This window comes from Crocuta crocuta, unplaced genomic scaffold (assembly GCF_008692635.1).
Source record: "Crocuta crocuta isolate KB4526 unplaced genomic scaffold, BGI_CrCroc_1.0 scaffold113, whole genome shotgun sequence".
NCBI lineage: Eukaryota > Metazoa > Chordata > Mammalia > Carnivora > Hyaenidae > Crocuta > Crocuta crocuta.
The window spans coordinates 1,342,300-1,367,019 of record NW_027530368.1 but is presented as its reverse complement, the minus strand read 5'-3'; the positions used below and the strand labels follow the sequence as shown (position 1 = coordinate 1,367,019).

Genomic DNA, 24,720 nt, shown 5'->3' with positions numbered 1-24,720 from the left:
AGACAGCGTGAGCAGGGGAGGGTCAGAGAGAGAGGGAGACAGCTGCTTCTAATTCTGAGTCTCCCTCTCTCTCTGACCCTCCCCTGCTCACGCTGTCTCTATCTCTCTCTCAAAAATAAATAAAACATTAAAAAAAATTTTAAAGAGTAAACTCCACCTTAAATTGTATGCCTTAGTCACTTCATTGCCTCACTGCTGTCCTTGGTGTAGAGTCAGTGCTTCCCTCTGGAGGCTCATAGTGAAACTTGGACTTCCACTCTAAGGTACATTGATGAGCTCCAGAACTGAAGAAGCAAAACACCAAGTTTCTCCTGTCTTTAATCACTGTGTGCTTAAGCAGGGCTGTCCCCTCAGTCCCCTCCTGCAAGGAGACTCTAAGTTCTTCCAACTGAGGCAGACCCCACTTGCAGCCCCTGTCTACTCCTTTGTAGAGAGGGAGATGGTTCTCCAGAATGCGTCTGCCGGAAAGCAACCTTAGCCCTAATTCAGTGTCTCCTAAGGGTGGAAATGGGGTTTTTACTTGGAACCAATGTTCCACATTCTTCCAGGCCTGCAGGACAACTGCTCTTGAATAAACCCTCTTGGAAAAAACTGACAGACATCAGGCCAACTCTTAAAGCAACTGAGGTGTTTATTCTGGCAACCAGAAAGAAGGAAAATACTGACTGAGCTTCAGGACCCAGAATAGGGCAGGTGCTTGGAGAGGAGTGACTACACTTTGGGGGTTGACTTCTTCATTAGCTGTCTCATGGTCACCTGAGGCTTTGGGGCACCAGTCTGGATGGGGTGCTGCTGGACAGAAGAAGAAATGCTGCCTCCTTTGTCCACCTGCCGGTGTCCTGCAGATCTGAGCAGCACCTGGGAGGTTGGGTTCCACAAGCTCACACCGGGAGCCAGCTTCATCGCCTCAGGCAGCAACATGGGCTTCCACATCACCTGGGACGTGGCCTCGAGAACTCCAGATGACATCTGAAGCCACATGTGAGGATCCTGACCCTCCCGGTCCCTGGGGTGATGACCATGCAGAGGTACATGGCTGCGGCCTGCCCACATCTCGCCCAGCAACTCGGCCTCCCCTTCCCAGCCACTGGGCCACTTGGCACCTGGCCACAGTTTAGGGCTGGGGCTCCGGGCCAGATCCTGGAGGGTTGAGTGGGTGGCAAGAAAGCGAATCCCAGGGCTGGGAAAGGGCAACTTTGACCCAAAGCCTGGAGGCTGGAGGCCTAAGGTCAAAGAGGGGGGTTGGAGACCAGGGCCCCGGCCCAAGACACGGAAAGAAGCACTAGGCAGGAGAGAAAGGTAAACTGTCGGGGAGCCACGGACACGGGGGCCTGGTGCTACCGGTCCGGCCTGAGCCTCGGTCTTCACGCCCCTCTTGCGCCCGCGGTAGGCTTCCAGGGGGCGCGCCTCGGAGTCTGGAACCCGAACCTCCACCAGCGGGCGCACCCAGTGGCGCGGAAGCCGCGCGGGGTCTAGGCGCGCCGTGGCCTTGCGGCCCACCCTGTAGTGAAGCGCGCCGTGCAGCGCGTCCGCGCCCGTAGGCTGCTGTGTCTCGAATGAGGTGGAAGGGCTGGCCACCCACATGACCGAGTCCATGCGGTGCACTTTCCCCTTCTTGAGCTTCAGCCACTCCCCAGCCTCTGGTGGCTGTATGGTGCAATAATAGAGGTCCTCCAGCGAGAACTGGGAGCCGCAGGGCTGTACCCTCTGGGCCGCGGCCTGGGTGCTGGCTACCTGGGACAGCTTCGGAGAAGGGTGAGGACTGCCATCGGGAGCCATCTCTACTGACTGCTGGCTTCTCGAGGATCCAGCTGAAGACTGGTGGTCTCTGGCCTGGACATCCAGTTCCTCTAAAAGACCCCCGGTCCCTATCTCCTGAAACAGCTCTGGGGTAGGTGGGGGGTCCGAAGTGACTCTCAGCTCTGGAGAAGCCTCCGAAGATTCCATCTGCTCCTGAGAGCCTCTAGCTATCCACGATCTTCCTAAAGAGATCTGGTCCACGCTCCCTCGGTCCTAGGGATATGCACCGTGGTTAGGGGTGGAGGGTGGGTAGTGAGACATCGGAAAAGGGAGAGCGGAACTAAGGGTGGAGGAGTCTAGAGAGGCCCTGAAGAGTACCAAGAGGCAGCAAGCAGCAGCGATGGGCTCAGGGTAGGGGGGTGAGGGTCGGAGGGATCTGGAGGCTGGGCTTACTTCGTCTTGGAAGATCTCCTCCAGCCCCACAGAGGTGGGCGCTTGTAGCACGGGCACTGATCCCTGAGCCCAGACATCTGTCATGCATGCCAAAGGTTCCTCCTCCTCGCCCCACGTGGGGTCCTCGGCCACTGCAGATTCTCCCTCGTCTCTGGCCAAGAAGCGCCACTCGGTGATCTGCATCATCGCCTCCCGGGCCTGACTAATGGTGAATGGAATGCACTACGGAGGTGAGAGAGGATCTTAGCCCAGCTGGGGGTGGGCAGGGTAGAGACGGTCTGAAGAACCCCCATCCAGGCCCACCTGCTGGGTCAGGTAGACTTTGAAGGCAGAGTCCATGACTCGCGTCAGCAGATCAGCCAAGATGTCCCCCACAACATCCTCTCCCTCCTCCAGAGCCGTGAGTGCCATCCATTCTGCCTCCGTGAGCCGCCCAGGCACAATGTCTACCTGTGGCACCTGCACCGTAGGCGGCCTCGCCTTTTCCGCCTTGGATCGGGTCACCCCACGGTCCCGGATCTGCCTCTCTTGCCTCTGTAAGGAAAGAACAGGGCAATCAGGGCAGAAAACCGACAGAAGTGGAATGGGGAGGCAGCTACAGGCTAGGAGGAAGCTTTCTCAAGTTGTCCAGCAGGAAGGAAAAGCCTTTTGAAAGGAACAATCTACTAAGAGCCTACTATGTGTCAGATGCATTTTTAGTTGTTTGACCTAGCTAGTTTAATTTTTATAATAGCTCACTAAACCCATCTTACAAAGAAACTGAAATGACACAAGTTAACCATCACTTGCTTGAGATTACAGAGTACACCCAAATTATATATAGCTCTAATGCCACAGTCCCTGCTATTGGCATTAGTTCAAAAGGTTCCAAGTTCTTGAGAGTTCAAAGAACTTAAGAACAAGTCAACAAATGGTTAGTGTTCTTTAGAGTCCCCTTTTTCCCCCAAATCAACGTAGATCCTCATTTCACAATATACATAGGAATAAATTCCAGATGAATTAAAGAGTACACACATGCAAATGAAATAAAAATATAAGCAAAAAATTAAATGTAGGAAAAAATAGGTTAAATTGTCATACAATCTCTGGGTGAGAAAAAACTACCTAAGTATAAAAATTATGTAAGAAATAATAAAGAAACAGCTAAAGAGGTGTGTGTGTGTGTGTGTGTGTATGCAAATTTTCCCTATACTTATTTTTAAAACACTCCTAAGTACATGCTGACAGTAGTTACAATTTACTGGCACTTAAATATTTCAGTTACATACAATTGACTCAAGTCTTCCATTTTTTTAAACTACATGCTATTTTTATCCTTATTTTACAGAATTTGCCCAAATTACACAGCAAAGAAGTAGTGGAGTCATAATTCATTGGCAGGTCTGTCTGCCTCTAGAGCCTGACTTTATCCTGCTTTCAAAAAAATTGCAATATGGGGCGCCTGGGTGGCTCAGTCGGCTGGGTGTCTGGCTTCAGCTCAGGTCATGATCTCGCAGTTCATGGGTTCGAGCCCCAAGTCAGGCTCTGTGCTGACAGCTAACTCAGAGCCTGGAGCCTGCTTCTGATTCTGTGTCTTCCTCTCTCTGACCCTCCCCTGCTCACGCTGCCTCTCTCTCTCAGAAATAAATAAAATATTTTTAAAAATTAAAAAAATTTTTAATTGCAACAAATATAAGAAAGGATAAATATTCCCAAATATATTAAAAACTCACAGAGGGGCACCTGGGTGGCTTAGTCGGTTAAGCGTCCGACTTTCGCTTAGGTCATGATCTCGCGGTTCGTGGGTTCGAGCCCCACGTCGGGCTCTGTGCTGACTGCCAGCTCAGAGCCTGGAGCTTATTTCAGAGTCTGTGTCTCCCTCTCTCTCTGACCCTCCCCTGCTCACGCTGTCTCTCTCTCTCTCCTAGAAATAAAAAAAATATTTTTTAAAAAAAACCTCACATAAAATAACAAAAAGCCCAAGACCCCAAGGATAAGCAAAGGACATAACATTTCACAAAAGTGGAACTGTAAATGACTAATAAACATTTGAAAAGATGTCCAACGTTCAAAAACATCAATTCCAGTTTTGTAAACACATTCAAAGGCATATTCCAGAATGAAAATAACAATATATCCTTCAACATATTCTCTGAGCTGTCATTTATAAAAGCAGAATATTTATTTTTTTTAAATTTTTTAATGTTTTATTTATTTCTAGGAGAGAGAGACAGCGTGAGCAGGGGAGGGTCAGAGAGAGAGGGAGTCACAGACTGAAACAGGCTCCAGGCTCTGAGCTGGCCATCAGCACAGAGCCCGACGCGGGGCTCAAACCCACGAACCGCGAGATCATGACCTAAGCGAAAGTCGGACGCTTAACCGACTAAGCCACCCAGGTGCCCCCAAAAGCAGAATATTTAAAACATATGTCTAACAAAAAGAATATATGGCTAATTGTGTGCCTTCTATATTATGGAATATTATGCAACGATTAAAGATACTTTAGGAAGAATTTACCATAGCACATGAAAATACTTATGATGTAATGATAACTGATAGAAACAGGACACAAAATTACATATCAAGTATCATCTCCGATGTATAAACCATTCTGTGTTGAAAAGGAAAACACCAAAACTGTAACAGTGGGTATGTTTATTTCTTGTGCTCTTCTCTTTTATAAGTTCTCTATACTATAATGAGTCTGTATCCTTTTATAATCAAGAAAAGAACACATAAAAAGAAAAAGATTGGTTCCATAAATTCATTTTAGGGACATAAGAAATTTACAAGCAGATTCTTGGGAGCCTCCTCACTTTCCTGCAAGTTTCTGTCAACCTGGTTCCTTCCAAATAATCTTCCCAAATCTTTGCCTCCTCACCCCAACCTTATTGCTTCCTACCAGATGTCCCTCCCAAAGTCATTCTCCCCCAGATCTGGTGTTTCCTAAACCTTACACTGAACTCAAAATTCCTTAAGCCTCATTTCCCTTCTCTGCTAGTGAAAATAGCCCTGACGGGCAAGCCCAGGGAATAACTCACAGCCCAGACCAGGCTTGGCTAGAGCAGGGCAGGTAGGGTTGGGAGAGGAGAGTCTGTTCCTTGGATTTACCCTCCCAGCCTTTCATGTGGAACCCGGATAGTGGCCGTACCTAGGCGTGGCCTGACCAGTGGGGCTAGAAATATTATAGCACAAAGCCTCCTCAAATCTGTTTATTTAAAATTGTGTTGGCTTTTGAACAATTTGACTTTTAAGTGCAGCCTGAGAGTTGTTTAATCCATTTCTTTCTCTTAAAATCCTTGAAAGGGAATTTACTTAGCAACACCTCTCCCCAATGCCTGACCAATTCTAGTTTATCCATTTGAATGGGTACCTCAGTATAAGAGACTTATTACATGCATTAGCTGTTCCAAAGTCAATTCCTGCTCTTGGCCTCTGCACAACCCATTTGACTTTTTCCCTCAGGTTCCGAGCTTGGCAGAGCGTGTCAGCGTGCGTGGTGCAGATGTAGATTTTCTGCCCAAGACCGACGTGGCTTTCTTGGTCACCACGAAGGCTCGCATGGTGGGCAGGCGCCGATTGGCGTGGAGCCGACCCCATGCGTGGTTCCCGACATCGATCTTAAAGGCCCATCCCGGTTCTGGCGCACCCCCAGTTGAGCTGAAGCTCACCGAGCCTTCGTGAGCCATTGCCGCAGCTGTAGCTCCAACCGCGGGGTTTCAAGGAGCTTCCCTGCCTTGCTGCTGCGGAGCCTGCCTAACCGTCGTCCTAGCAACGGCGCCTAGCACCGAGAGGCTCAACCCCCGCAGAGAGACTCGCCCCGCCCACAGTTGCCCTGGCAACCGCGCCGCTCTCCGCAAGTTTGGGTCGTTCGGCCCCGCCTATTGGCCGTGCGTACGTGCGTCGTCTCTACGGTGGCGGCGGATTCGCCGGGACCTCCAGATCCTGAAGTCAGGCAAGCCGACCTGCGGGTGTAACCTCTGACCCTGGCCGGGAGCTTCAGGGACCCAGCTGAGACAAGAAGAGTCTGGGGGCTACCCTGCCTCATCCCGCCTTCGCTCGGACGCTTGGAGCCACCGAGTCCTGTGCCATCACCATTCCTCCTCTGGGATTTCCCCGTCGCCCCATGACTCAGCCCTAGGGTTCCCTTTTCCCGCTTCCCAAGACCTCCCCACTCCGGACTCCCCTATCGCCGTCCTCGGGTTCCCCATCACATCCTGATCCACTCCCAGTGGTCTTTAGTGCCTCATGAGAGCACCCCCCTCACCCTGCCCCCCCTCCCCATTCCTCGAGAAGGAATCGCCGCCGTCTACTGTTCGCAGCGCGCCTGTGATTCGAGCCTCTCTCCACTAGGATGTTCCGCCGGGAGCGCTCCATTCCCCTTCGAGGTTCGGCCGCTGCCCTGTGCAACAACCTCAGTGTGCTGCAGGTGCCTTCCCGCAACCTCACACATTTTGGGGTTGTCCACGGACCCAGCGCCCAGCTTCTCAGCGCTGCCCCTGAGGGTGTGCCCTTGGCCCAGCGCCAACTCCACGCTAAGGAGGGAGCTGGAGTGAGCCCTCCGCTTATCACCCAGGTGAGTGGTGTTGCTGAACCCGGCCCTAAGCTCTGTCCTTCCTTTCCAAACCTCAAGGAATAGGCCTTCCCTAACCCTCTGATTTAATGCTCTTCTGAGTCCTCCTGTCCTCTGCTCTGACCACTTCTTCCTACTGGGCCACTTCCCTCTAGGTCCACTGGTGTGTCCTCCCTTTCCGAGTGTTGCTGGTACTCACCTCACATCGAGGAATACAGGTAAGAAGAGGCACTTCCTAGCCTCCCCCCACTAGAGTTTTCTCAACTCCTCCCAGAAGCCCCGAGACCTGCCCTACTTGCCTCTAAGCACTTACAAACGTTTCACATGTTTAGCCCATTCTTCCTCATTTCTCATCTTCATTTCTTCCATCTTTTCCAGTTCCCAAGTGCCATGGATGATACCTTCCCCTTTACTAGCTGTATGACCTCCAACAATTTAGTTAACTTCTCAGAGCCTCAATGCCCTCCTCTGTAAAATGGAAATAAAAGCAGTGCCTGCCTTCCAGAGTTGTTTTAAGGATTAAAAGGGCTAAGGCCTAACATGAATATGTGAAGTACACAGCTCACCAAAGGTCAGCTGGACTGTGCTCCCATCTTGCTCTTGTCTTCCAGATGTATGAGTCGGATGGCTCTGTCATGGTCTATTGGCACGCACTGGACTCTGGAGATGCATCTCCAGGTACCTGCAGGACTTGAGTGTGGTCAGGGTAGGGAGTGTCTGGTGAGGCTGGAGGAGGTGCTATTTCTAATTGTTTTCCCCTTTCATACTCAGTACAGGCTGTGTTTGCCCGAGGAATTGCTTCCAGTGGCCACTTCATCTGTGTGGGTGAGGGGGCCAAAGGCAGGGCATGAGGGTGCTAGGGTGTGGGGGTAAGGGCTTTGGTCAGGAAGATGCTGAAGGTTTGAGGGAATTGTTGAGGGTGAGAGGGAAGGATGGGATTGAAGGGGGTTCTTAGAGACTCCAGAAAAGCATAGAGGGCTTCAGAGGGGTAGGTTAGGATAGAACAATGGTAGTCAGTGGAGGAGCAGAGCTGTTGGAGCCCTGTGTTGGGGGTTAGTTAAGAAGGTTTATGGGATGGGGTGCTACATGTGGTGGTTGGAGACTGGGGAGGATCAGGAAGCCATCAGTGGGGCACTGGTTCTGCAGGAACTTGGTCGGGCCGGGTACTGGTGTTTGACATCCCAGCCAAGGGTCCCAACATTGTACTGAGTGAAGAGTTGGCTGGGCACCAGACACCAGTCACAGACATTGCTGCCGAGCCTGCCCAGGGACAGGTGAGTGGATTCCCCTACCAATTCCACTGAGCCTGGGAGCCTTCCCACCTTGGGAGGCAGGAGACCTGGGTTTAAGTCTTGACTCTGTCACTAAGCAGCTGGATGACTTTGGGTAAATTGCTGCACTTTCCTAGGCTTCAGCAAACTTAAGTCCAGTGATGAAGCCCTACTTTCCATTTACGTGGCATTTAATAGTTCACTAACACTTTTCAATACTAGTGTGGATTGAGGAGTTGGGACAGATGGTTTCTAAGATGCTTTTCAACTCTGACACATGCAGTTTCCTTTTCTGGGCTTGGGCAAGTCCTACCTATTCAGGCCCACCTCCAGTGCCACTCTCTCTGGGAAGCCATCCCCCTGTTCCCCCTCCCACTGATCTCCCTTGGCTGAACCCTGAATTGGTACTACCCTTAAAGACAACTCTTGTCTCCCTAATTGGATTGCAAACCTCTTGAGAACAGGGGATGTATCTCCTAATTCATATGCTCACTGCACCTTACCCACCGCTGGGCCCATGGGCTTTGTTGGTTGCCTGGGGTTGTGGGTCCTCAAGGGGTTTGGGCTCTAGTCATGACTGTGATTGGCTCTCTGCAGGACCTCCAGAAGGTCATAACACTGTGGGCTCAGTCTTAGCATTCATCCAGTGAGGACAGTTATATTCCCCCTCCTAACATGCTGTTTGTCAGGTCGGGGGAATGAGGCTCTAAGGAAAGCAAAGAAAGATTTTCATGCATTCTGAGGGAACCCCACATCCAGCCTGGGAGAGCTGCACATCTTGCCCTTTTCCTAGAGAGGCAAAGATACAAATACTGCCTCCCCTCCCTTCCTGCCCTGTATACAGGACCCAGCAGGGGGAAAGGGAAGGACTGATCCTGCTTTTCTCCTTAGGACTGTATGGCTGACATGGTGACAGCAGATGACTCAGGCTTGCTGTGTGTCTGGCGGTCAGGACCCGAGTTCAAATTATTGACCCGAATTCCAGGATTTGGGTAGGTGAGATGGGAGGGTACTGATGCCTTCCCAAGGGGTCCAAGGAAATTAAAGTGTGTTATCACCCTTGCAGGGTCCCATGCCCTTCTGTGCAGCTGTGGCAAGGGACAGTAGCAGCAGGCTATGGGGATGGGCAGGTGCGTCTGTATGAGGCCAGCACAGGAACTCTACATGTCCAGATCAGTGCCCACGCCCGGGCCATCTGTGCCCTGGACCTGGCTCCCGAGATGGGAAAGGTCAGTCGCCTTCTCTCTCCCTCCATACGCTTGTTCCTGGTGCTGGGGATGTTGAGAAACTCCACAGACGTGTCTGCTACTCAGTGTAGCCCTCTCCCTGGGCATCGGGACCAGGCACTTCAGCCTATCCCGGTCCTGTCAGCATGTGCCAATGCCCGCTCAGCCAACCATGTTTTTTTTATAGCTTCTCTCTGCAGCTGAGGACACCTTCGTACACATCTGGAAGCTGAGCAGAAGCCCAGAGAGTGGCAACACTGAGGTGTGTGTGGTGGCAGGAGTGGAAAGGGGGGCCTAAGCCTGAGGCAGCAGGCCCTGAGCTGCCCTCTTCTCCCCCAGGTGGAACACTGTCATGGTGAGTGTGTACCTGACACCCAGGTGTGCGGTGCCCGATTCTGTGACCCCGCGGGGAGCTCCTTTGCTGTGACTGGCTATGACCTCGCCGAGATCATGAGATTCAGCAGCATGTGAGAGAAGAGCAGTTGTCCTTTCTCCCTGTGGTATTTATAAAGTACACCTCCACCCAGCCCTTGTCTGATTACTCAGTATCAGTTATACCTCATGACTCCTGGTCAACTAAGCTCCAGGGGTAAGGGGCTGGGGCAGGTCCAGACCAAGCAGAAAGACAACCCGTCCTCAAGAACCAGGTGAAGGCTGCCGTTAAATAGCTTTAATGTTGATGTGAGAGTCACAAGGGAGGTGCACTCCCTCCCAAGGCTCTTCAGTGCCATCCTCAAAGCTGGTTAGTGCAGGGAGGTAGGGCAGGGTTGGTTCCAGTTTTCTCCCAGGAAGGGTTTAGGGGATACCAGCCAGTCCCAGGAATGAGCCCCTCAACACCTTGGCAACCACAGCTTAAGAGGGGCTTCTGCTCCTCCTCCCCAGTCTACCCCCAGTCCAGCAGAGGAAGGGGAGGCCAAGCTGGCCAACCTGCTACTGAGAGCGCCACATCCAGAGCCCAAATGCACACAGGTCTTCTCTTCCTCTGGCCAGATCCTGTTGCCAGCACCTTTCTCTCTCACACTGGTGACTGTAGCCAAGTGCGGGGCGGGCCTTTGCTGAAGAGGCCTCTGGACCGTGGGGATGGCTGCTGGGGGAGAGGGGCAACCGAGCGGGAAGCCCCAGGGGAGTGGTCTGGGGGAACAGCATCCAGGGAGAACGTTCGGGGTCGCCCCCAGGGCATGGGATGGGTCCGAGCTGGGGCTGGGGCCACTGAGGCAGGTGAGCAGGGGCCAGGCAGGGCAGGCTGTTCTGTAAACATTGCTAGCCAGGGTGGGGGTGTCTCCAGCCTTGCGCCCTCCCGCTGGGCCAGGATGTCTGTCACCGCTGCGATGTCATCCAGCGGCTCAATAGCTGTGGCACCAGGAAGGGGTTGAGGGGAGGGGGCTAGTCAGAGCTCAGGTCCCAGGCCTACCCAGCCCTGACCATCACCTGTCACTGTAATAGGAGGAAAGCAAAGCCCGGATCTCAGCCGAGATTGTGTTATCCTGCAGGAGAAGCCCCTCACCTGGGCCCCCTGGAGCCACTGGCTCTGATAAGACTATGGGATACGGGGTGCCAGGGGGATGGAGATGAGGGGGGCAGAAGTGGATGAAAAAATCAAGGAAAGAGGAGGAAAAAGAAAGCAGTGCCAGGCAAGTGGAGGGTCAGAGGAAGAGGCAGGAATCCGCATGCAGAAAGGGAAACAGAGAAGAAGAAATTAGGACAGAAATCCATGAAATGAATCTGACTCTTTGGGGATTTGTTTGGAACTTTGGTGGCAGTGGCTCTAAGAAGAGCCGTAGAAGACAAACAAATACAAGAGGACAGAGTGGGCTTTGGGCCCCCAGAGCTCTGCCTCAACCTAGTGCTTTCTCCCTGTTGCCATTATCTGGGCTCCCTTGAGCCCCCAACCCCACTTCCCATCAGGTTCCTTGAGTGCACGTTCACTCACCCATCTCATGGTATAAGGACCCCTGCTTGGCCAGTACTTGGGGTGGTTTCCGAGGAGCGGGGGTTTCAATTTTCATGATTTCATCACAGCACTGCTTCCACTGGCCTGAAAGGAGGGCAGTGACTGGGGTGGGAGGAGGAAGACAGAGGGCCAGGCCATCCTCTCTCCTGCCGCGCTCCCTTCCACGCTTTCTGGAAACAGAGGCCTTTGGTAAAAACATCAAACCCCAATCCCTCCCAAGGTTCAAACCAGCTTCTTCCTCTTACTCATATCAAAGAAAAGCTGCCACAGGGCCTCCATCCAGCTGTGCAGGGCTCCTCGACTCTCCGTCTGAAGGGTGTGTGTCACCTCGTCCTCCCCATACCGGTTACTGATGCTCAGAGTGAAGGGCCGGCCCACAGCCTGGTCCAGCTCCCCTGCCCGGACTCGCGTCTCCTGCAGGAGAAAGAAGGGGTCTGCTTCCAGTTCACGTTGGTCACATAAGTCAGCAGTGACATCAGGAAGGTTTGATCGTCCCTGCCTTAGAAGGAGGAACTTGCTGGGTCTCTCCTCAAGCCCTCTTATTTGCCTCCTATTGAGCAGAGCGGGCAAGAAATGGCAGGAAAGGACTGGGGATGAAACAGATCATCCTCAGTCAGGAATGCGGAGCAGATGGAGACAGGGAAGGAGGCACTGAGCGAGGCAGGGAAGCACAGAGGTGAGCAGGAATGCTGATGCCTAATATCCCTCAGTACTTTCATAAAAATTTGCAGGAAAGCCAACAAAAGGGCTCGGAAACCAAGAGGGGTCATTGGACTTGGGTTTGGGAGAGAAAGCCAGGAAAGAGTGAAATAGATGCAGATTCAAATCTGAGGGAAAAGGCAGAAAGAGGATGAAAATCCTAAACTGGCCACGGGACCCTATGAGACTTGGCAGGGGCTGAAGCTGGTGAGTAGAAGAGCCTTTTCCAGTGATGCTGGAGAGGGAGAACATTCCTGGCCCTGAAGCCCGTGTGGTGCTGTTAGGAACAGCAGGTGACCTTCAATCTCTCTGCACCCACCCTCCTGGGACCTGAAGAAGATGCTCCTGGGCCCTGGCATCTGGTGGCTTCACCACCAAGGGACCCATCACCTTGTTGATGGCAATAGTAAACAATGGCTCTTCCCCAGTGTCTGCGTCTTCAGGTTGCCGGTAACAGAAGAGGTTTGTGCCTCTCAGGACTCCATGCACTCGCGCCCAGTCCTGCAGCTCCCCAGCTTGCTGCATAAATGACTCAGTTTACCTGGAGGAATCACACCCCCAACACCCTTCTTCCCATTCCCCCAGTGAGAATCTGCTCCTTTCTGCCCACGCTCCTGTCTGAGCCACCTCTCTTCTCGCCCTCCTTACTCCACCCAGATCTTGATTTTTCAGTAGTCCTTCGGTGGCTAGGTGATCCAGCTCTCCTTCTCCAGGTGCCCTTCTATACCTCAGGGCTCTCCCCCTCACCTGCACCCTGAGGGTACCACTTGCTGTAGGCTGAGTCATGCAGAGAGGCTGAGCCACCAGGCGGCAACACACGCTACCATAAAGGGGAAGCCAGGCGGGGTTCTCCTCTGGGGGACAGGAAGTGCAGGGTAAGGGTATGGAATGAAAAGGGACCATTCAACAGCCCCTCTTCTCACTGTCCAGCACCAGCCCCCCCCCACCCCACAGCACATACTCACCGTGGCTGGCGAGGGTGAGGTCATGTGTGCGGAATCCATCTTGCACAGCTGCCAGGGTGAGCGCGGTGTGAGCCAAGAGGTGGTAACGAGGACCACTGCAGGGCAGACAGAGAAGTGACCGGCGTATTAGATAGCAGGAGATCTGAGGGTCGAGCAGATCTGTCCTGTTGTTCAGGCGGCCCCACAGAAAACTAGCTGGCCTCCCCAACATGGGTTAAAACATTCACTGAGCTGCTGAGTGCTGGGTTCTGTGCTTTAAATATGTTATTCCATTGTATTCCCACAACAGCTTGGGAAGGTTGGTGGCATTGTTCCCTTAATAGATGAGACAGTTTGAGGCTCAGAGAAGTTAAGAAGTTTGCGCATAATTTATAGTTGGTAGGTGGTGGAGCTGGAATTTGAACTCATGTGTCTCCAGAGTCAGCATTCTGTTCACTGCCCTAGAGCTTTTCAAACTGCTCCTCAGAGGCCCCATGTTTCCATTGGATGCCTCTAGGCTCCAGCAGGCAAACCCTCAGGACCTAGGTTGCTTTGCTCCAACCAGGACACTCTGTTCTATCCACATAAGATGCATTTGCTGCTGCAGAAACTTGAAGACCCCGGAGCTTAGCTCTTCCTGCATTCATTCTGGTCTTCTCAGTTGACATGGGCCTGGCTCTGGAGTATAGGCCAGACTACCTCTGAGCTGTGTGGCCTCTGCTTCTTCGTGTAGGTCTGAACACTGTGGCAGCATCACAAAATGGATTCTGCATGCTCAACACAGCTCTGAGGTCACCCGTGGCCAGGACAGAGGCAACTGAGGGCAGTGGGGGAATGTAGAGCCTTACCCCACAGCTGGAGTAGGAAGCAAAATGGGACTGCTCCCTGAACCTCCAGCACTCTCCAGCGATGCCCGGACCCGCCTCCCTGAGGAGCGGCCTAGGGAGCTGCTGAGCTTGGTGGCAAGCCTCTTGGGGGCTCCAGCCAGTGCCCCCTCCTCTTCCATGCAGGCCCCATACAGCTCCAGTCGCAGTTCAAAGTCTGGCCCTGCCTCGGTGCTATAGGAGTATGGGAGAAGAGAGGAGGGTGGTCCTGGGGAAGTCCAGAGAGGCATGAGGGGGCAGGCAGGGGTGACGGACGGATGTGGTGCAAGTACAGAACTCCCCAGGCGAGGCCCGTCTCCCTCCCTCTCTTCTTCCCCTGCAGTTATGGCATCCAGGGATTGGAGCAGAGTGGAGAAAGGAGGGAGTCACAGGGACCAGGTGCTCACAAGAGCACGTTGCTCTGAAAGGAGATGTCTGTGAGGGTCCTGTCCACCAGGATCATCTCTGTGTCCTGAATGTGTTCCCCTAGCTGCAGCAGCAGGAACACAGCCCAGCGGTGCAGGTCTGGGGACAGAGGCCAAAACTGGTAAAGACGTGCCCCACAAGAACACCCAACCTCAGGTCACTCCCTCCATTTGTCCCAGCATGTGTGTAACTCACCGCCTTTGTTCTTGAAATATTCTGTGTCCTTCCACATGAGTGGAATCCGGAGGTCTGAGGGGCAGAGGGGCAGAGGGGCAGGAAGAGATGTTGAGATAGGGCAGGAGGTCTTGTGGTTAGGCAAGGAATGCCAGCGACTAGGGGAGTTGTGCTTCTTACCAGAGATGCAGACCCGGCCACGGCAGGGGGAGCGCTCAGCAGGCGGTCCGCTGTCAGAAGGCCTGTGGGCAAATCACAACATCCCCACCCAATCTCAAGACATTACACCTACTCCCCACCCCCGGGTTCTGGTTCCTGAGGGTTCTGGGTTGCCTGTAGCCCAGGGCCCAACCCCAGGTCCCCAGCCAGCCTAGCAAGACTGAGGGACTATAAGAGCTGTCAGCTGAACCCAGGGAGTCACTGGGCTTAGGGACACTGGAGGAACATTAGCTAACATGCAGTATAAGCTCCAGGCTCCTCCCCCACCGAGCATCCTCTCTGACTACCTCCCCAGACCCTGCCAGGGTGGAGCTTGAGGTAAAGGTAAACTTTGCCAGTTGCCTGCAGAGAGACTCCTTTTCAAGGGCTCTTCTGCATTAAGCCCAACTTGGAGGAGTTTGCAGGCTTTCTTTCTAATGACAGGGGAGGCTGTTCTTCTCTACCATCTTATCCTTTCTTTGATATAGGAGAATACTGAATCCGTTGGAAAATCAAGAATCCAAGTAAAGATTATCTGTGTGCCATTTGCCATAAACCTCTCTTCCCTCCTCCTCAGCTGTGATTTCTCCTTTACCATCTCTAGGTGGGCTGGGCCTTCCCAGTACCCCACTGCAGGGGCCCAGACACCTGGCCTTACTCCCCTCCCCACCCATCAGCAGGACTCACCAAGCATGTATCTCTCCTAAGGTGACAATGAGTTTATCCATACAAATCCATAACGCCACTAATGTAGTTAGCAACTCAGTAGGGGCTGAAGGCAGTGCGTTTAACTGTCAGCAATTTGGGATATACCTCAAATCACACTGCCTAGGCTGTACAGCCAGGGCGAGCCTGCTGATGGCTGCCTTTCAGGGGACAGCAAACACATTGGAAACTGCTCCCCTCCTCCCTGACATCTGCCTGCCCTTTAGCTTTATAGGGAAGCCACAGAGCTGGTTATCTGCCTTCCCCTAGGGGCTTCATGGGTGGAGGGCTCCTAGTAGCCTCTCCTCTGGCAGCCTTCATGGCCAAGCTAGGATGCGCACCATGCCAGTGGGCAGCTGGAGCCTTCTCCCTACTCAGCAGTGGGGACAAGCAGGCTTATTTTGCCAGGAGCCAGTTTTCCAAATGACCAGGTTACCACAAGTGACCAGTTCTCAGAATGATCATTTGCCACGTATTTTCTCCAAACACTTTAGTTGTACCAGAGCATCACCTCAACTGTGGATTTGTCAGATGAGCGCCGTCTAATGTCATGAAGCTGGTATTTCACATCCGGAAGCTGACCCCTTGTAGAATATACAATCCAATTCAGGAGAATGGATAGGCTTTCCCTTAAATGTCTTTTTATTATTTCCTTTCTCAAGCACTGCCTGTGATAGTGAACCTTAGGTACACTATTGTCAGTTTGTGCTAAATTGGCCATCTGGTGAACTGACTTTGAGAAAATTATCTTTCAAGAAGCCAGCCAGCCGGCTTCATCAGATCACAGGCCGGGCTTAGCAAATTAGCCCTTTTACATTATAATCCCTCAGACAGACGGCCTTTCACCAGACACACTAGCTTGCTTTCCTGAGTCCAGCCCTAGCTATTCCCTGGTACACCTTTGGGCGGCACACTGAGGTATAAAACACCAAGGTATCTCCCAGGCTTCTGACAAGGCTTCATGGGAAAGTCATCTTCAGGGTGATCCATGTTCCATACATATGCACACTACACCACTACTCCCCATAAGGCCTTGCCTCCCCCTTGCTTACCTCCGGCCTGTCTTCTCCAGCACCTGCGCCTCTTTACGCCGCTGCAGCTCACCCATGTAGCTGAGGATGCGGCTGTTGCACACCAGCAGGCTCTTGGTGGCCTCCAAAGCCTGCTCTCGTTGGGAGCAGGCTGCCAGCAGCTTGCAGGCCCCTTCCCTCATACGGATCTCATGGTCTAGCTTTCTCTGCAGCTCTGTGTCCTAGCCAAAGTGGGGAAAAGGATGAGAAGGAAGTGTCAGTTGGGGACAGGCTGAAGTACCCTCCAGTCCCCAAGTGGGCTGTGGCCCAGGAGACACAGACAAGAAACTTATGTTTCAGGCAACTCAACCTCAGCTACCCAAGAATAACCAGAGAAGCTTTGTAAAACTGAGGATGCACTCATGCATTTGATGGTAGGAGCATAAATTCCTTTGGCCTCTGTTGAGCACAATTTGGAAAAATCTATGAAAACCAGAGAAATTCACATATCCTCTGATCAAGCTATTCAATATCTAGGAGTTTATCCTACATATATAGTGACACCTATTGGCAAAGCCATATTACAACATTAAAAAAATTATTTTAATGTTTTTATTTATTTTTTGAGAGAGAGAGAGATCATGAGCATGGTAGAGGCAGAGAGAAAGGGAGACACAGAATCCGAAGCAGGTTCAGGCTCTAACCCTTCAGCACAGAGCCCAATGCAGGGTTTGAACTCACAAACCATAAGATCATGACCTGAGCTGAAGTTGGGTGCTTAACTGACTGAGCCACCCAGGCGCCCCTCATTACAACATTGTTTTCAAGCACCAAGTTTAAAAGTCCTTTGCTCGGGCATTGGTTAAATAAGTCACGACACTTCTATATCACAGAATATGGAATGCTGCAGACATTAAAGAGTAAGGTAGACATATGTGTGTAAATATGAAAAAAAACCTTCAAAATATATTAAGTGAGAAAAGGAAACAGTATTACAGAATGCTACCATTAGTGCACTCTATATATGTAAAATAAAATATGCATAAAATAGAGATTGTGGGCCTGGGTGCAGGAGTGGAAAACAGATTTATGCTACTTTTAAATGTATATATACCCTTCTTTACTACCGTGCTTTTGGAAATTGTTACCTTCTTAAAAACTTTTTAACCTTCTCAGTTAAAAACAAACAATAAAACACATTACCAGGCTCTACCTCAGATGTGCAGAACAAGAATCTCTAAGAGTGGAGTTTGTGAGTTTTTTTGAAAATTCCTCAAGTGATTCTGAGGTGTACCCAGGACTGAGAACCACCAACTAATGAAAATGGACAAGATAGTAAAGACCATCCTGGGTTACCCCAAAGCCTCTAGTGATGAGTGGGAAAAGGGACATCCAGTTGGTAAGGGATCGGTGGAGAAGGGACATACCACATACAGAGTCCATCCATGCTGCACAGAACCCTATATGCACTCCAAATTAGGGGATCTGCCACCTGTTGGCCTCTGAGCTTGGGAGGTTAAGGACAGAGGCAAGGACTGGGGACGGGAAGGCAAGCAAGGCAGAAGGTCAGGAGTGAGGTGCTAAACAGGCTGTGCATAAGGATGGGGGTGGGTAGGCACTGAGAGAGGCCCCAGGATTCTCAGGAATATTCACTCAGAAAGAGCTTCGGAGGTCTTGGCAGAGAGCGGACGGTGAGAGCACCAGTCTGACACAAGACAAACCTGGGTCTGTGACATTCCTGCCAGTCTTGATAAGCTGGGAATAAACTTATTTAAAATACACTGGATAATTTACTCAAACTCCTTAAGACTTGGTTTCTCCATCTGTAAAATGAGGATGGAAATAGTCCCCACATCCCAGGCCCATGAAAATTCAGTAAGCCAGAAATGTAAAGCACTTAGCACAAGGCCCAGCACATAGTATACATGAATGGTGAGGATGCTTTTTAAAATTCTGCTATTTTGGCAGCAGTAGCATTCACCCAACAAACCCCGGAGCATTCCTGTGCTGTCCAAGGGCCCACATTTAAAATCCAGCTGGGAGGTGAGAGATGCAGACATTAATGGCTGCACTATAAGTGCCATGTCATGGTATAAACACACAGGAGAGAGACCGTGTCTGCTTCTGGCTGAGGTGACGGGGAAGGCTTCAGAAAGGTGGAAGACAAACCCCATTACAGTATAAGATTAGTTCAAGAGGAAGCCAAATGGAGACACCAGGCTGGAAGAGGGGGATGAATGTGATCACCCAAAACCTGTCTTCTCCCCTCACACCAATTCTCACACTGGGCACTTTCTTTTGTCCCTGGTGGCTCCAGCCTCCAAGTCTCCAAGACCTGAACACCCTAAACTCCTGCTTTCAAAAGCCTTGTCCAGCCTCCCTGAAAACATTCTTCCTTCACTATTTATTTCCTGGGCCACCAATGAGCTAGACCTGACTCTCATGACCCCTCTCCCAGCACTGTTTCTCCTCCTGACCCTTCAGATATAGGCCAACCAGGTCCCAATGCCCGCTCCACCAGGAAGCCCTCCCAGACTACACAGCTCCTGCCCCTACCCCCACCTTTCAAGGTCTGTCTGCACCAGGGTCCCACCTCTGCTAAGCTTTCTTGCTTGCCAACCCCCATCCCATTCTGCATCCAGCTTCTTCTGTCACAAACACCACAAATGGATGAGAGAAGGGAGGGCACTGAGAGGCGTCCTCAAGCCCCCTCCTGGCTAGTCTCCGGGCCCCAACACTCACGGATCCTTCCCTAGCCCTGTCCATTGCGCCTGAGGCACCAACGCAGGCAGCGCGCTGGGTCCGGGGAGTCGGGGAGTCGCAAGCGCGCTCCCGCCCGTGGCGCTTGGAGCGCCGGTGACATCAGCTCCCAACTGCCGCGAGAGCGGTCCGGTATGTCGTCGAGGGGCTCCCGGGGCACAGGCGGTCCCTCCCTGCGCCTGGCAGGGCTAGGTGGCTCCTGGCTCTAGCTGCTGCGCAAGCAGGAGCAAGCAGGGGACCCAGTGCGCAAGGCTCCCGGAGCTCCCACATCGCACTGGAAAGGGCTTTTTGGCCTTGGTTCGCTAGAGCTGCAGGAGGCCAGAGGCCCCTCCTGCTTTGCGGTTGCCCTCCAAGGTGACCCCTTGCCCAGAAGCATGGGGGAGGAGGAGAGTATGTAAATTGGAATAACTGGGGCCATAGAAAAGTCTCTGGGCTCAGCCGAAATGAGCCTGCTATCATCCCCCAGTCCACTCTGGCCCCAAATCCATCTCCCAGAGCTCCAGGGAGGAGAGGACCCTAGAAATCCAGCCTCCTCCCTTTGGGTAGACCATCTCAGGAATCCTGGCACTGTTTCTAGATCCCTGTGTTTCGCCCCCATCTCCCCACCCCAAGGATAGCTTCTTGTCTCCCCCTCCCCACCCACACACCCCTTTCTCCTCCAAGCAGGCATTTTCTCCAGACTCTCCTGGGAAAGAGCCCAGAGTTGGATGTCAGCTGGACTTGGGTCAAGGCCCAAGGGGCTGAAGGAGGATGAGTCATGGGCAGAAGCCCAGCACACATTAAGCCCTCCGTGGACATCTTCCTGTCCCTCCCTCCCATTCTTTTCTGTCCCTGACTTACTGCTCTGTTTCTCATCACCTCTGTTCCCTTCAGAATCTCCACTGGGGCTAAATCCAAACCCTGACTTGGGAATTTGACTAGCTGTGAGAACTTAGCCTCTGGAGACTATAAACTAGGGAGTGTTCCTCCTCCTTCATAGTATTGTTTGAAAATTAAGTGGGAAAGTCTAATTACTTCCTTGGCCCAGCACATATTTAAAAACAACCTTTCCCTCACTCCCACCTCCCCTTTACTTGCAGCTTAAGTTGCTTCCTCCAGAAAGTCTTCTTGGATTTACTCTTCCATGAGTACCTCTCTTAGCATTCTCTGAAATATCAGTGGATCTCTCTCTTGAGTGAGGGGGTGAGGGAAGTAGACCGCTGAGTTTGGTGGAGAAAGAACACAGCACCCTCAACCTATAGCTGAAGAAGAGATTTCAAAGCCTCCTCTGCCCCAGAACTTGGACAGACTTCCCATGAAGAAAAATTACATGGGGGAAGAGAGCACAGGACAGTGCAGAATTTAAACATTTAAATACCTAGACCATCTCTGTTCAATAGTAACTCCTGTAATGATGGACATGTTCAGTAGCCGTTTTGAAATGTGGCTAGAGCAACCAAGGAAGTAAATTGTTTATTTCATTTTAATTAACTAAATTATACATTTAAACAGTCACATGTAACTAGTAACATGGACAGTGCAGACGACTAGGTTTTATCACACATGCCAACACAGAACAATAGGTGGTATTAGAGTCTCAATGGGCTCATTAAGCATTTTTCTGCATATTATAAAAAGGTGACCCTCTCCAGGGAAACAAGTTAGATAAAGGTGTCCCCTCCAAAGGTTTGTAGCCCCAAACCAGGCCAAGGCTCCTGCCTCTCTGCCTGGCACCCTTGTGAAAGAAACAACCTGCACAATTTGTGCCAAGGACGTGCTCTCTTTACAATCCCACCTCTGACCTTCCCCCGCAGCAAACCCCTGCCTTGTCCAAGCGGTCACCTGCATGGTTTCCTTCTCCCTCCCCATCTCAGTAAATGCCCACACCACTCAGCTGCTTAGCCATGCACCTGGGACGCCCTTTGCTGTGAGGCAAATCCATCAGTGTCCAGCCCTCATGTCCAACCCATCAACAAGCCCTGTCAGATCTAGCACTATCATTTGTAATCCAGCCCCTACCCTGTCTCCACCATGAGCGCTTTCTTCCACACCACCACGTTCACTCCCCTAAGACTGTAACAACTTGCTGTCCAGTGGTCTTCTGCTACTCCCCTTGCCAACTCTCCTTTCTCCTACTACCAACCCCTGCCTAGCCTATTGGCCACAGAAGTCATTATTTTAAAACATTGCAACATCGTGATCTTGCAATTCGTGAGTTCAAGCCCCGTGTCGGACTCTGTGCTGACAGCTCAGAGCCTGGAACCTGCTTTGAATTCTGTGTCTCCCTCTCTCTCTGCTCCTCCCCCACTCATGCTCTGTCACTCTCTGTGTGTCAAAAATAAATAAACATTAAACACGTAATTACATTAAAAATGTAAAATAAAACCTTGCATGGGCCAACAGCATACCTAGAGTAAAATCTACATGCCTTGTCAGGGCCTTCGAGACCCTGCATAATCTGGGCCCTGTCCATGACCTCAGCCCCAAGTACTATGTTCCAGCCACACTGGAACGAGAACACATCCTCATTTGAGAGCCTTCCTTGCTACACCCTGTCTGGAAAGCCCTTCGTCCAGTCTTCACATATCTCCATATCCTTCAGGTCTCAGCTCATGATATCATCACAGAGACTTTCTCTGACCTCCACACTGAGCGCTGCCTTCCCTACCTGATGTGTGTTACATCCCCATCTTCACCATCATTTCACTATGTGAGATGATTTATGTGTTTGCATGTTTACATGTTCCCCCAGGTGAATGGGCCTTTCCTGTCTGGTTCACTGAGGTATCCCATGGTCTAGAAAGGAGCCTGGCATATAGGAGGTATTCAGTAAAGGTGTTTAAGAATAAATAAGTGAACAAATAGCTCTCTGCTATCTCCAGGGCCAACAGAATTCTTACATCCTGCTGCAGAGCCCCCTTCCCCTTCTCTAGCAAGGCCACATCCTTCCTACAGACCTCTCTTACATCAAAGTCCTCTCTTCTTCCCACACCTAAATGACCCCCTCAGGCCCAAAACACACATCCACACCCACCCACAGAGCTTTCAGAAACAGGTGTAAAGACTCTCGTGCCAACATAATGCTTTGCTCGACAGAACTGAGCCTAAGTCCACACACAGCGTCTGACGCAAGGCATACAGGCCCACCTGGCCCTCTCCCCACTTTGAGCAGGTCCCACCCTCCCTCCTCAGCCCCAGCAGGGGTGGGCGGGGGGGCAAACTGAGGCTGGGGTGCATGCACAGGAGGTGTACTACGGGGGCGGGGGCGTTACCTCCAGGCTGAGCGCCATCTGTCGAATGTAGAGCATATTCAGGTCCTCCAGGATGTGCAATCTGTCCTGCATCTTTGTGCCCCCACTGCCCCTTCCCTTGTGGACCCCTCCAGAGGAGGGGTGCTGGGCAGGCACCACGCTGCTCCACAATTCCTCCTCCTGCTGCTCCCCCGGTCTTGAAAGAGGTGGGCAGAGGGCAGAGGCTGCCCCTGTCCCTCTGCACTCCTGCTACGCCCCTCTCGCTGCTGTGACAAATTCCCCTTGCCTACCACTGTTCCAGAGCCCTGGTGGGAGCCAGGCACGAGAAGGAAGGAAAGCGAGGTGAGAATGAGCAGGGTCCCAGGAAGGGAGGCCAGCTGCAGAGGGGGCTCTGGGCACAGAGTGTCCAGTCTTGCTTTGGTGGCAGCTGTTCTCCCAGCTGTGGAAGAAAAAGGCCCTTTCATTCCGACTCTAGCGCCTCCCCAGCCCCCGCCCACATCCCTGGCCTGGTGGACAGAGAATCTGTGTGCCGGAGGGCGTGAGGGGCAGGCACAGCTGGAAGGGGGCAGGGAGGGGACGCTCAGCAGGTTTTACAGAGCTGTGGGTTTGGGCAGGCGGTCAGAGCTTTCCGAGAGGGGATCTCACTCTCAAAAGAAGAGGGATGGAAGTGAGGACTTGAGCGGAAAGTGAGCCCAGGGAGCAGGACAAAGGGGGTACACTGGGCCCAACCGCCAGGGCCACCTCTTCCAACTTGGGGCCCTTATCCAGCCCGCCCCACCCTGGGCTCACAATTACCTCGCTTTTCCAGCAGAAGGGAGGAGAGGGCGGGAGAAAGGCAGGGGTGTGCCTGTCTGCTGCTGCCCCCGCTCCCCTCTGCGGGCCCCTTCGGCCCAACTTATCCCGGGGGCGGCCCCAGCCCACAGGCCCCTCCTCCTGGTCCCTAGGCCTTGCCTCTCCCTCCCCCCACGCTGGTCACACACTGGGTTGCTGGTGAGGGACCCAACAAAGCCCCTCTACCCCAGGTCCACTAGCTTCTGAGTCAGAGAAGGCCAGGGACACCGGGACGTGGATGTGAAAGGGCCTTTGTTCTGGGCAGGCTGGGGGGGAAAGGGCAGAAGCCAGGCTTGGAATCCCGGCCCGGAGGGAGAGGGGGGCGGGAGGAAGGCCCCCTCACTTAACCCTTTCCAGGTCCTGCAGGGAGGGAGAGGTGACCTTGGGGACAGCCTTTTTGTGTCGCTACTGCCCTCTCTGTCCTAGCTCAGGCCCACAACGTCCAGCCGCTCCCGAGCCTCTATGGAGAGTTACAGGTAGGGCTCAGATCAGGTAAGGGGGTAGAGCCGTGGGCCGGGGGAGGAAATTGTGACTAGAGACTGGACTACAACGTTTTGGTGTGGTAAACGCCCAAATCATTAAAANCCCCCCCCCCCCCCCGCGCCCCCTCAAACACACACTCTCCCAGCCCTACAGGGGCACAGGCAGTTGGGGAGGGCTTCAGCGAAGTGGTCAGACCGGGCCTAGAAGTCGAATTGGTGATGAAGGCTGCCCTGGATGGTTGAGACAGGTTGTAAGACAGGGGCTGGCGGCCGAGGAAGAAGCGGGAGCCAAAGCTGAGTCCGAGCTTTATGGGGCCCTTGGCGGTGGGATGCCCGGGATGGGCCGGGTCCAGGCACATTTTGGGAATCGAGCCTGCAGACCCTTCAACTGAAGCCAAACCGGAGTTTTTCCAGGCAGAGGCAAGTCATCCCAAGCGCTCAGGGAGTGTCTGGGGTGGCACGGGTTCGATTAACNGGAAGCGGCCGCGTTTGAACTCCATCTCCAGGGCGGAGCCCCGGGCCACGGTGACCCGGCTCCTGTGGTTTCGGGAGAACATGCTGGCGACCCTGCGCCTTTACCTGCTCTGTGAGTTCCCGGAGCCGCCTGGCTGTGCCTGGTCNCCTCCACCTCAGCCAGCCAGTCGGGCTGGGAATCTCCCGCAGCCGGGTTCCCAAACTCCGCCCCCGGAGACGACACCTGGGCTGGGCAGGGCGCGGCACCCTCCTCCAACACCCCCGCCAAAGGCCCGGCCGGCCGGGCCAGTCCCGAGGCACCAAGCAGGCCTGGCCCGACAACCCCACAGCCAGGCACCCTACACTGCTCAAACATTGCGGGGGCGCATCATCCGGTCGCGCCCAGGTCTCTTGGCGCCTCACCTGGGGAAGGGGCGGGGCCAGGGAAGCCCCGCCCCGCCAGCCTCCCCCACCTGGCAAGCCCCACTCCCTGCGCGCGGAAAATCCCGTGGCCACCTGGGTCACCGCGTGGCACCCAGCGGTTCTAGCTGGGCCCCGGGACCGTCCCCAATTTCACACCAAGCAGCTTCTGAAGTCATGGTTTCAATTTCCTACAGTCCCAAATGTTTCTTCGTCCCGCTTTAGGTCCTCCATTAGCTCACTACCTGCCCATCCACCCAATCCGTGGCAATGGTTAAGTATGTTTTGGATTCCTGTTCTGTCAATTACTAACTGCGGAGTCTTGACTCAGT

General features: G+C 52.9%; 3 protein-coding genes across 8 annotated transcripts; 1 reads left to right on the top strand and 2 right to left on the bottom strand.

Moving 5' to 3' along the window:
• Positions 1-613: 613 nt before the first annotated feature.
• CUNH2orf81 (chromosome unknown C2orf81 homolog) lies at positions 614-5,943 on the bottom strand. 2 transcript variants are annotated; one of them, XM_077766179.1, is made up of 4 exons: positions 5,844-5,943; positions 2,497-2,727; positions 2,194-2,415; positions 614-2,013 (listed from the first exon to the last, which is right to left on the bottom strand). In XM_077766179.1, exons 1-4 carry the CDS (start codon positions 5,859-5,861, stop codon positions 712-714), a joined length of 1,773 nt encoding a protein of 590 aa, XP_077622305.1. In that variant the 5' UTR covers positions 5,862-5,943; the 3' UTR covers positions 614-711. The 2 variants fall into 2 exon arrangements, with proteins under 2 accessions (XP_077622305.1, XP_077622307.1); XM_077766181.1 differs by having other exon boundaries at positions 2,644-2,727.
• A 129-nt stretch (positions 5,944-6,072) lies between these two features.
• On the top strand, positions 6,073-9,768 carry WDR54 (WD repeat domain 54). 2 transcript variants are annotated; one of them, XM_077766177.1, is made up of 10 exons: positions 6,073-6,127; positions 6,526-6,748; positions 6,901-6,963; positions 7,357-7,423; positions 7,517-7,570; positions 7,892-8,019; positions 8,908-9,008; positions 9,083-9,245; positions 9,430-9,504; positions 9,582-9,768. In XM_077766177.1, exons 2-10 carry the CDS (start codon positions 6,527-6,529, stop codon positions 9,711-9,713), a joined length of 1,005 nt encoding a protein of 334 aa, XP_077622303.1. In that variant the 5' UTR covers positions 6,073-6,127; position 6,526; the 3' UTR covers positions 9,714-9,768. The 2 variants fall into 2 exon arrangements, with proteins under 2 accessions (XP_077622303.1, XP_077622304.1); XM_077766178.1 differs by lacking the exon at positions 6,073-6,127 and adding an exon at positions 6,157-6,257.
• Positions 9,769-9,890: 122 nt separating this feature from the next.
• On the bottom strand, positions 9,891-24,140 carry RTKN (rhotekin). Of its 4 annotated transcripts, none has more exons than XM_077766254.1 (13): positions 23,990-24,140; positions 17,283-17,304; positions 16,255-16,454; positions 14,480-14,541; positions 14,321-14,374; positions 14,107-14,224; positions 13,685-13,894; positions 12,858-12,952; positions 12,640-12,746; positions 12,283-12,411; positions 11,439-11,607; positions 11,173-11,277; positions 10,168-10,592 (listed from the first exon to the last, which is right to left on the bottom strand). In XM_077766254.1, exons 1-13 carry the CDS (start codon positions 24,070-24,072, stop codon positions 10,258-10,260), a joined length of 1,689 nt encoding a protein of 562 aa, XP_077622380.1. In that variant the 5' UTR covers positions 24,073-24,140; the 3' UTR covers positions 10,168-10,257. The 4 variants fall into 4 exon arrangements, with proteins under 4 accessions (XP_077622379.1, XP_077622380.1, XP_077622378.1 ...); XM_077766252.1 differs by lacking the exons at positions 17,283-17,304; positions 23,990-24,140 and adding exons at positions 22,224-22,641; positions 22,998-23,078; XM_077766253.1 differs by lacking the exons at positions 17,283-17,304; positions 23,990-24,140 and adding an exon at positions 22,224-23,063 and having other exon boundaries at positions 9,891-10,326.
• Positions 24,141-24,720: the final 580 nt, after the last annotated feature.